The 10,000-nt window shown below is 47.8% G+C and overlaps 4 protein-coding genes across 4 annotated transcripts in view; 3 read left to right on the top strand and 1 right to left on the bottom strand.

The window, feature by feature from the left end:
• Positions 1 to 89, top strand: part of LOC126580822 (protein serrate-like) — a 95,626-nt gene extending 95,537 nt beyond the window's left edge. The window contains exon 18 of the mRNA XM_050244089.1: positions 1 to 89. This exon is cut by the window's left edge and continues 1,179 nt beyond it. The gene's annotated coding sequence lies outside the window, so the exon portion shown is untranslated.
• Positions 90 to 1,937: 1,848 nt separating this feature from the next.
• On the bottom strand, positions 1,938 to 3,567 carry LOC126575220 (uncharacterized). The gene is made up of 2 exons (XM_050235806.1): positions 3,234 to 3,567; positions 1,938 to 3,167 (listed from the first exon to the last, which is right to left on the bottom strand). Exons 1-2 carry the CDS (start codon positions 3,558 to 3,560, stop codon positions 1,938 to 1,940), a joined length of 1,557 nt encoding a protein of 518 aa, XP_050091763.1. The 5' UTR covers positions 3,561 to 3,567.
• A 781-nt stretch (positions 3,568 to 4,348) lies between these two features.
• On the top strand, positions 4,349 to 5,718 carry LOC126580949 (serine palmitoyltransferase small subunit A-like). The gene is made up of 2 exons (XM_050244305.1): positions 4,349 to 5,107; positions 5,215 to 5,718. The coding sequence occupies exons 1-2, from the start codon at positions 5,008 to 5,010 to the stop codon at positions 5,376 to 5,378; spliced, it is 264 nt and encodes an 87-aa protein (XP_050100262.1). The 5' UTR covers positions 4,349 to 5,007; the 3' UTR covers positions 5,379 to 5,718.
• A 181-nt stretch (positions 5,719 to 5,899) lies between these two features.
• LOC126580999 (TELO2-interacting protein 1 homolog) lies at positions 5,900 to 9,179 on the top strand. Its single transcript, XM_050244384.1, has 4 exons — positions 5,900 to 6,087; positions 6,156 to 6,995; positions 7,073 to 8,824; positions 8,895 to 9,179. Exons 1-4 carry the CDS (start codon positions 5,900 to 5,902, stop codon positions 9,172 to 9,174), a joined length of 3,060 nt encoding a protein of 1,019 aa, XP_050100341.1. The 3' UTR covers positions 9,175 to 9,179.
• The last annotated feature ends 821 nt before the right edge of the window (positions 9,180 to 10,000 follow it).

Genomic DNA, 10,000 nt, shown 5'->3' with positions numbered 1-10,000 from the left:
TGATCTACGCGCGTATCCTTTTGTGTACATATGCGTGCGTGCGTGCCAGGTGACTGAAGAAAGCAAATGTAAGCACAACAGGAAACAGACGGGAGGGAGGGAACATGCAAATGGGTGCAATCTACTTTACACTAATTCGATCTTCAAAAATTTGGAACAGATTACTCCCCCACAATTTTTCGGCACCAACAACGCCGTGGCGCCCCGGCGCCACTGGCGTGCCAAAGTCAAAAAAAAGGATAATCATACCTGTGTTTAGGCCAGCAGATAAGATATACGAAGGGCGAGGATCCTCCAGCCGAGCGTACACCATCCCGCGTAGCGCAATCGCGCAATTTCCTTCCATTTCTTCTGGAGGAGTAAGCAAGCAGGCAAGCAAGCAAGGACCGGACACAGTTAAATGTTAATGTGATATTAAATAAGTCGTGATCGTGTGTCTCGAGAGATGAGATGGGCGGGGATAAGATAGAGGATGATATCGTTGTTTGTTTTCGTGTTTCGTGCTCTCATCTTACCTTGTTTGCTTCCTTCGCAGCAGTAGCCAGTTGTGGTGGTGGTGGTGGACGATTAAATTAGGACGACGATAACGTATCCTCCCTCACTCCACCACCCCTCGAAAGGCTCCTCCTGTGCGATGAGTGAGTGTTCGTGTACTAGAATATGTTGTATGCCAGTACAGTGTGAATGTGTATGTGTGCGTGTGTATGTGTGATAAAGGATCGCAAGGAGATAAACGATAGTAGAAAGGAAAAGGAAAGAAGGAAGGAAGGCACCAACGCGTCCGTTGTGCGCCGTAATGCAGTCTGCCAAGCCAGCCATCCAAACCTAGCCATCGCCCAGACCGGCCGGTAAAGCCAAGCCAGGCCAGGCCAGGTCTGGCACAGCAAACCGATGTGGAGAATGTGTTGGACAGAAGGTGTTGGAAGTCGCGGGGTAATGGAAGGGGAATTTTCGGGACCTTATAGGAGAACAATTTGCTTACAGTAAGCTTAGCTAGTATCTACGGAATACATAGTTCCTTGTGTAGTGGTCGCGTGCGATGACGAGCCGGAGCCGGGAACCGGGAGCCGGATTTTCTAGGATGGGACGAGCGGGAAGCGTCTCTGGCAAGACCGTTCCGAACTGAAGGTATCGGAGAAAGCTGCCCTTCGGCCGCAACTCACTCACTCACAAAAGTACTCAATATTATTTAAATGAAAGAAGAAATAGAACGGGGATTAAGACTACGGCTACAACCACATGCGTGACACACGGCCAAACACGTGGCGAAAGTGCTAACACAAGCGAGTGGTCCACGTCTTCCTCCGCAGACTTACAAATCACTAGCTCGTAAGGAGGACGATGATAACGACGACGGCAGGGTGTATGTAAATAGTGTAAAAAGGGGGGACAGTGAGCCGGAATGCAGGGCGAGCGAGCTGATAGGCGAAAACAATGAACCGGAAATGACAGACACAGACAGGCACAGATACAAACACAATGACAAAAAGACTAAACACACACCAATGCGTGTTAGGAGCCCAGTGAAAGGCTCGAGTGATCGAGCAATCATAGTATGCCGTTCCAGCGGAATGACAATCCTGTTTCAAGTAACGCATTAGTAGGCCAATCGGAAGTGAACGAGAAGAGAAAGGCAGGGTGGTAGGATGGAGTAAAAGAGGGAACGTTTGCGCTTCGCTGTTTGTAGTAGGTACATCGGTACTTAACATCATCGGGAAGCGGGATGCGCCACATTGAACATTCCGTTATCGCATTTCGCATTTCACCTTCACCTCATTCATGTATCAACCTCCTTCATCATCATCACCATCATTCATCACCACCATCACCACCAGCGAAGAGCAAAGTAGGCGACGGAAGTGGAAGAAGAAAATACGAAGCAATAAAATATATGACAAAAAGAAATTACATATCCGGTGTTCACAGTTGTCTCTGGCTTATTTGGCTTTCGTTCTCCTCTCAGTCCGCTTCTCCTCGTCGGGACGTTTGGACGTTGGATGCTTCGTGAGATACTTGGTTGCCATGGCGGCGACATTCACGTTGTCCCGTCCCACCGCAAACGCGTCCATCATTGCCTCAAGCAGAGGTCGATCGAGTTTAATGCGAAACGTTTTCACTGCCTTCACGAACTCATCCCTGGTGACGGTGGTCTGATCCTGGCCCGACCGGATAGCAGCCTGTAACTGTAGCATTAGGTGACCAAAGTCACGCTTTAGTTTGGGTTTCTTTGGTTTGGACGCCAGGTAGCGTGCCCGATCGAGCAACATCTCCTGTACATCGACTGGCCGTGGCGGATTGCTCAACAGGACACCCCGGTAGATGATCGTTTTCTGTGGATTTCGCTTCCGGCACAGTTGGCACAGTTTAGCGGCACGGTTTGTGATGAAGTAGTCGAGTCCAAGCGAGAGCACCGCCATCGAAGTGCTCCGTGTGAACGCTTTTATGAGATCGATCGAACATTCTTCCGTGAGATAATTGCCACCCAGGTGGAGCTCCTGAAGGGATTCACTTTTGGCCACCAGTTTCACGACGGCAGGCATCTCTTCTGTGGCAAGTAGGTTGTGTTCCAACGAAAGGTGCATCAATTTCTTCGTCTGTTGCACGGCCTTCAGTAGCGTACGTGCGATCTCTTCACCCCGCAAACCATTCCAAGATAGATCGAGGTAGGTAATTGCTTCATTACCAGCCAATCCCTTTAACAGTGGAATAGCACTCTGTTCGGCGTGTAACCGATTACCGGCCAGATGTAGCTCGCTGATGGTGGTACGTTGGGTGGCAAGGAATGCACCAATGGCGATTCCACTGGCAACCTCGAAGTGATTCCACGCGAGATACAGCTTCTCGATACAATCGCTGTAGGCCAAGGCACGGAACAGTATCGAACCAGCCTGGTCGGTGATATGGCAATGCTCGGCATGTAGTGTGCTTACGCCCGAGTTGGATAAGGCATCGCTCAAGATAGAGACACACTCGTCGTCAAGGGTGCAGTAGGAAAGTGAAAGGTAGGCGATGGTTTGCAGTTCCTGCAGTGCGTTGCCTAGAAACCGTGCCAGTGAGGTATTCATCGATTGATTGTGGCTCAAATCCAGTACCGTCACCCACGTTGGCCGAATTCGGAGCACCGCATCCAGTGCGATTTGTATGTGTAGACTGGAATAACCGCAACGCTGGAATATAAATGATATCCTGGATTTAATTGCCCTTTGAAATGCATTCCAACGAACAAAACTTACATTCAGATCGAGCCCCACCATAGCGGAAGGACTGATTTCGATCGTACGCAGCACGCGTTCAATGGCCGCAAAGCTGGTGACACCGTAGGTGTTTGAGCGAAGTCGATACCATTCGATGGCCGACAGACGTCCCGGTAATCCATCCTTATCGCTACCTAGCTTACTCAGCGGCTCATGGGGGGCAGTAAATTCCTCCGAATCGTCTACGATGGTCGCCTTCGAGTCAACGCGGAAGGGACATAGAGGAACCATTCGAACGTCCACGGCTGCAACTTCTAATTTTGACTCCGACTCTCCCGGAATCACTTCCAATTTAGAATTTTTCATTTTTGCTTTTTCCTGAACTTTTGGCTGCGCCCTACATTTCTCTTCAAACGTTCGCTCGAGCACAGGGCTACTAGATAAAGTTTTTGATAAAAGCAAGACACCGCGCCTGACGTAAGCCTGCTAATCCCAAAGCGCATCGCATCGGGTTGGATATCGATAAGAAATTCCGGGTGGTCGCCGGTCGTCGCCGGCCAAGGTGGATCCGGGTCATTAGTTTAGTGGAATCAGCTCGCGTGTTGCGTTCGAATTAAAAGGAAAGTATCGCCGATCGAAGCCGTCGCCACCATTATGGATCAATCTGGATGGAAGAGAAAGCTGAAAGAACGCTGGGAGGCGTTCTACCTGCAGTGGCAAATCTATTCCATGACGTACTTCCTGGAACCTTGGGAAAAGTGTTTAGTCAGTATCCTTTTCAAAACAAATTTCTCCAACTATTTCCTTCCTGAAAGTGCTTCTTAAATTGTGCAGATAATCGATTGAACCGACCGAATTGTGCAGAGATTTGAAAACCACATGAAACACCCTGTTTCTTTTGATTTGACGTGACCTTGAAATTCGCGAGCGCAAGGGAAACAACTACTCCGTGGAACCTTTTGTTAAGAAATCCATATTTATTTCAAATTGTTTTACTTACTTTTTTAAGTAAGTAAATTCCTGATCACTGAATCAAAGGTGCTCTCATTGCTGCAATATATCAGAAAGTAAATATTAAAAATGAATCAAATCGATTCAGCCGTTCGTAAATTAGGCGCCACTGTTTTGAATACAAAGGCGAAGAGCATTGCTCCCGGTTGCGTGTTAAAAAGCGTGAGCCGTAGTAATTATCTGCTCGATGCAATCGCGTTCTAAATGGTACTAAGGTCCATAGATAGAGAGTTTTTGTTGTTTTCCATTATCATGAGATGGGTGAGCTCTAAGTACACTAGTGCGAAGTGTCCAGCACTTCCTTCCGAGAGGTTATACTACGAGAAATCAACAAAGAAGTTCAGTGGCCAAAACACCGTCTCCCCAGGGAGATCAGTTAACAAAAAATCGGGAAGCAAACAATCTAAATCGCTTCGTCAGCAGCGAGATACGGGCTCTGGTCAAGGTGATGGCTCTTATCACCTGCTTCAATCCCCGATAGATGGATAACGTGGAGCGCTGCCCCGGGAGCGGCTACGTTTCCGTATCAGCCCAAAATACTCCTCCAATTGTGCAGCAAATTGTACCGATAAGGGAGCCCCGTAACTGATTAGATGTTGACGAAACACTATTACTCAGAGAGGAACCCTTTGGCAGCCCAGCTGGCAAGGCTAATCGTTGGTTGAATCACGGATTTCGCTGTTCGGTGTGTTGTTATTGCTTCATTTCCGCTGGCGACACTCAGCAGGAAGGAAGTGTGCGGTTCAATCGCATCGGCAGTGAAACGGTTAACTTTTGTGCTCAAAAAACGCGCGCGAGTAAAATGATTCGACGAATCTGGAAATCCATCTCCTCCGTGTATCTACTGTATGAGCTAAACACCTGCATCTACATGCTCGATCCTTGGGAAAAGCGGTTTGTCAGTATCCTTTTAGTGTAATTGATGGTTGAGCCTGTCTGGTGGTTGATGTGGTTTCCGGGGATGTCCTTTCGTCGCTCGTAATTTTCCTTAACCCGCACGAATCCGTAGATGCGTTCATTTTTGCCATTTTAGGCTTGCTCATCTTCTCCAGCTATACCTTCCTGCCGGACTACACGCGGAGGCTAGTGTACGCCTTCCTGCCAGCGCATTCCATGTCCGAACTGGACCGCGACAATCCCCGATCGATGGAGTTCAACATACGAGCGACATAGAACCAGCGTGCTCTGCCCTTGTGATAAATCTTCCGTGAAAAAGAGCAATCATCCGTCTGGTCCGTTTGGGAGGACTGCAACTACACTCTGCCGCAACCGTCGGGGATCATCAGCATGTACAACCAACCATTGCGGCGAACGAAAGTGAACGTGGAGTACGGAAAGAATATGCGTGATTTAGAGGCATCCGGGCGAATATCCGAGAGCAAAGTAGTCTAGGAAGTGTGCACAAAGAATGGCATTCGCCAACGTCTCTGCCATCAATTTCTCACTCCTTTGCAAAGATTGTGCTACTAGAAATATGGATTTTTTAAAGAATAAAACGAATAATTGAATAAAACGTTCAATAATTATCAATTTTTTTAGGATTTTTAAACGACCGCAATCAAAACAAACACAACCCTGTGGCGGCCAAGCTATCTGAACTAAACACCTTGGTCCTGACTTCACCTGATTATTAAAAACACCTTGTTCAACAAAACCAAAACAAAACAGGCCGGTTGATAAAACGCGATTCCGCGATGGATAATTTCCCAGAGATTTTTCTCAAAATTAAGCCCCTTTTCGATTCAATCATCAAACAGCCGACCCGAGAAGGGATTACGGCACTCAACGATCACCTCAAACGAGTTGATAGCCAGAGTGTGCAGATTCTACAGAACATTTTCCTGCAGCAGCTGGTCATACTCGTCGATACGGTTCCCGGAGAGTAAGCGACGGCCCATTTCATGATACGGATTGGCCACGGTTCCCTAATTTGTCCTCATCCATTCACAGGAATCAAAATGAACTGAAAACGCACCTGCTGGACTGCATCGCTACGATACTACAGAAAGGGCTGCTTCGTAAAGCGGTTGCTATGAAAACAACTCTGCTCATCGCGGTTAAACTTATCTACGACGCAGATACTGGGCTCCTTAAACCGAATTTATCCGAAGAATACAAGCTAGCCGTCTTAAAGGTGATTTCCAGCGTCTCGCGCCGTATGCAGAGCGAACTGGTGGAAGAGATTTATGTGCGAGAAAACCTCACGCTACTCTCAAGGGGCATTTTCGTGTGCGTTAGCATCATCGATACCGAGCGATACCGGAAGCTACGTTTTCAGGCCGTCGATGCTATCCTGTCGTTGCTACAAATTCACGATGATTTCGATTTCCACGACACGGTGCTCCGGTGTCAGGTGGCGGAACTTTTGTTCATAGTGCTCCCGAAACTGCTGGCCACCTTCGTGACCATCATAAATGGCGATGAAAAACAAGGCGTTGCCGTGCAACGCATAGCAATAAAAGCGCTCGGGCGTACGCTGGGTCTTGTTTTTGAAGACTACGCCAAAGAATCGACCAACGAGACTATACACACGGATCAGTTCCGCCGCCTGGTCGAGACGACGGTAGCAGCTAACAAAGAGGACCGAAACGTTTTAGGAGTGGGAATTAAGCGGGAACAAAAATCCGACTACTACAACAAAACGCAGCGAACACGTGAGTGGTTACTGGAGGCCGAGAAACAGGTGGAGAAACTGTTTCCAACCATTCTCCATCTGCGTGGTCACGAAGAGGAACTGATACGGTTGGAGTTTGCAAAACTGAACTGTAATCTGCTGGCCAACTGCACCTAGTATGTATTTATAACGTCTTCGTCTTCTTATCTAATCATGACCCAATCCACTGACCTAAATTTCTGCATTTCCACAGTCATATGCCGACGTGTACGGTTCACTATTTGCAATCCATCATCACGCTGTGCGAGGACGATTCGGAACGGATTCGTGTAATGTGCCAAAATTGTCGCAACACCGTACCGAGCTTTACGCTTTGCATCGAAGGTAATCGCATCGATGATATGTTCTACGATACGCTCGCTCAGGCCCCGCGTGCCATCTATCGAGGGGAGGAAAGGGAACAGATAGCGATCTTTCGGCTTATCTCGGGCTATCTAAGATTCTTCTCGCCATCCCAACTGACGAACGTATTTTCCAATGCAATCATCTTGCATCAATTCATCGCAATCCTGCTGGCTGGTGCTGAGCTGGAAAACGTGGACGAACTGGTACGCCGCGAGTACGTTTCCTATCGATTCGAGTATGAGGAAGGCTTTCGATTACAGAAAGAGAAAAAAGAATCACGCTGGATTGTGCTAAAAAACATACAGTCCCCTCGGGCAAAACAGTGCTTTCTGCAAATCTTCGACGCCCTCCAGCACCATCACGAACAGTGCGTAAACACCGTGTTCATGTATATCTTGGAAGATATTTTCACTTCTCGCATTAACGGCAATGGTTATCTGTACATTATGAGCGAACTTGTACCACCGGCAGCGCAAGGCCAGAACTCCGCTGCTGGTTCGCTGCTGGAAGAAACGTTGAAAAGTGTTTTGGCTGAAGTAATGCAATCCTATCACTGGCTGCTGGAACTAGACGAGAACGATAGTGTGGCTGAGCAGAAGTACAATACGCTCCACGTTTGTTTGGTGATCCGTATCATCTCGAAAGTGGCCACCGCTATGGCCGATAACTTCAAATGGTATCTGTACGATTCATTACGAATCATCCTACGAAGTGCCAGCAGCACCTTGAACTGTTTAAACGAAACGGCAGAAATGGCGCTCGATACGATCGCAACGGCTATGGGACTGTCCAGTATTCAACAGTTGGTTCACCGAAATCTGGATTACATTTCACAGCACATTACACGTTGCCTGCGCCGTACCGAGCACTTTGGCGATGGTTTAGCTATGCTAGAGTCTGTTTTGCGCTTCGTGCCATACGAATCTTCCAGCGTGCTCGAATCAACGGTAACACCGATCGTTATGAACATTCTCGATAGCTACTCCCAGTACGGTGCACAAAATTCCATTCTCTGTTTGCGAGTTTTACAAATCTTTATTCACTCTATGCGTTTGCGGTTTAATGATGATAATTCTGTTGGCGGCTCACATCAAGCGACATCGAACCTGGAAGGCGAAAGCCAAAAGCTATCGGAACAAATCAAGCGATTGCAAAATTTGCTTCGAAGAGAAATCGCCAATGAAATCGACCCTTCATTGGAAGACGCCGAGCTTGACCCAATGGAGTGCGATGATAAGGAGCAATCTGAGGACGTGGGAGAAGAAGGAGAAGGGCCACTGGAAGAAGAGGACGATTACCAGAAGGATGAGAAAAAGTTGCCGCCACACATCAAGATCGTACTCCGAATATTGACCGTCAGCTTCAAGTACCTTGCCTCATCGAACGATATCGAGCGGATTGTGGCACTTTCAACGATCAACGAAGGCATTTACATACTAGAGCGGCACGAAAATCAGCTGCTACCGCTGGTACACGACGTGTGGTTTAATCTGACCGAACGGTTCAGTGACAAGAACCCAGCCGTCATGAGGAATGCGTTCGAGTTGCTTGTGACGCTAGCGAAGCTGGCCAAAGATTTTATTCGCAGACGTTCCCTAGAGTAAGTACCGAAACGAGTAGGAATCGATGGTATACGAACTAAATTTATCGTTATTTCTTTCCCAAAACAGGGAAGTCTTTCCAAAATTATACAAATTCATGACGTCGAACTGGAATGCCGATTTCGGTGCTCATCAGGTTTTTAAGCTACAGTGCAGATTCCTGCAGTCCCTTCCGTGTCTGGTGCAGCAGCTTAATTTCAACGAAAAACAGTTAGATCAAGCGCTGGAAGTTGTCCGGCTGTACCTCGAGAAGAGCGAAAGGCGCGAACTGCAAAGGCACGCTTCCGAGTGCATGCAGCACATGAAAGCCGTTGACTCGTTGGCAGTCTATCTAAAGGTAAAAAAATAAAAAGCCACCTCTGATCGTAGCAAGCAGAGAAATGTAAAATTCCAAATCCCGTTCGGTTGCCGTTTGGTGTCGTTTCTCGTTGCGCAATCGGTCGGGATTGTTGAGCAAAGAAGTCCAAAGAAGCGAAATTAGGGACAGTAGAATGCAGCCCATTCAGTCCGGTGACGAAGCGTTCAAGACGAGGCAAACGAAGATTAAGATGAACATTAGGCAAGAAACAACATTTCAAAATCCAAAAGGGGAGTACAGTGGATCCCATTTCCAAACGAAGTTCGCCCCAGTGCAAGAAAAAACCAAATTATTACGAACCGTGCTGGAAAGGGAAATAACCCGAATAACAGAAGAATCAAATCGTTCCAAATCGTTGGAGGGACGGCCTCCCGCAGATTACAAGGGAAAGGAACTCCAGTTTTCAAATCTAGAAAGCACTATCCCGTCACCAACGTTACAAGGGGTGTCCCAGCCAAGGGGATCGGGAAGTTTAGCGCAGTGGTCCAATGAAGGCTCGATTACGGACACCGATCTGTCCGCCGGAATCTTAACAAGCGCCCAAATGTCGACCGGCAGTTTTGAGGATTCGTTCGCGAGAAACGCTACGGATTATTTGCTTCAACGGTTGCAGCAGCAAATTGTCCTGCATAACACGTTACTAGATGCTTCGGAAAAGTTTTCAAAATCACCCTCGATCGAGAACCTGGTGAGAAAGTGCATGAGAGGAACAGAGGCACTAACGGAGCTAAAACAGCGTGTAGCCGCCCATAAAATGAAACAAGAGCAGAAGCAACCACACGGCGAGATCGGCAAGCTAGTTCGCGAAGTTCCAAAC

The sequence above is a fragment of the Anopheles aquasalis genome, chromosome 2 (assembly GCF_943734665.1).
Source record: "Anopheles aquasalis chromosome 2, idAnoAquaMG_Q_19, whole genome shotgun sequence".
In the NCBI taxonomy this organism is placed as follows: domain Eukaryota; kingdom Metazoa; phylum Arthropoda; class Insecta; order Diptera; family Culicidae; genus Anopheles; species Anopheles aquasalis.
This window is presented reverse-complemented; position numbering and strand designations above follow the sequence as displayed.

Bases quoted from the DNA above. Each gene is read 5' to 3' on its own strand.
- LOC126575220 (XM_050235806.1), bottom strand. From the start codon at position 3,560: ATGAAAAATTCTAAATTGGAAGTGATTCCGGGAGAGTCGGAGTCAAAA. The intron at 3,168-3,233 runs GTAAGTTTTGTT...TTTATATTCCAG, and splicing joins TGGTGGGGCTCGATCTGAAT to CGTTGCGGTTATTCCAGTCT.
- LOC126580949 (XM_050244305.1), top strand. From the start codon at position 5,008: ATGATTCGACGAATCTGGAAATCCATCTCCTCCGTGTATCTACTGTAT. The intron at 5,108-5,214 runs GTATCCTTTTAG...ACGAATCCGTAG, and splicing joins TTGGGAAAAGCGGTTTGTCA to ATGCGTTCATTTTTGCCATT.
- LOC126580999 (XM_050244384.1), top strand. From the start codon at position 5,900: ATGGATAATTTCCCAGAGATTTTTCTCAAAATTAAGCCCCTTTTCGAT. The intron at 6,996-7,072 runs GTATGTATTTAT...GCATTTCCACAG, and splicing joins CTGCTGGCCAACTGCACCTA to TCATATGCCGACGTGTACGG. The intron at 8,825-8,894 runs GTAAGTACCGAA...TTCCCAAAACAG, and splicing joins ATTCGCAGACGTTCCCTAGA to GGAAGTCTTTCCAAAATTAT.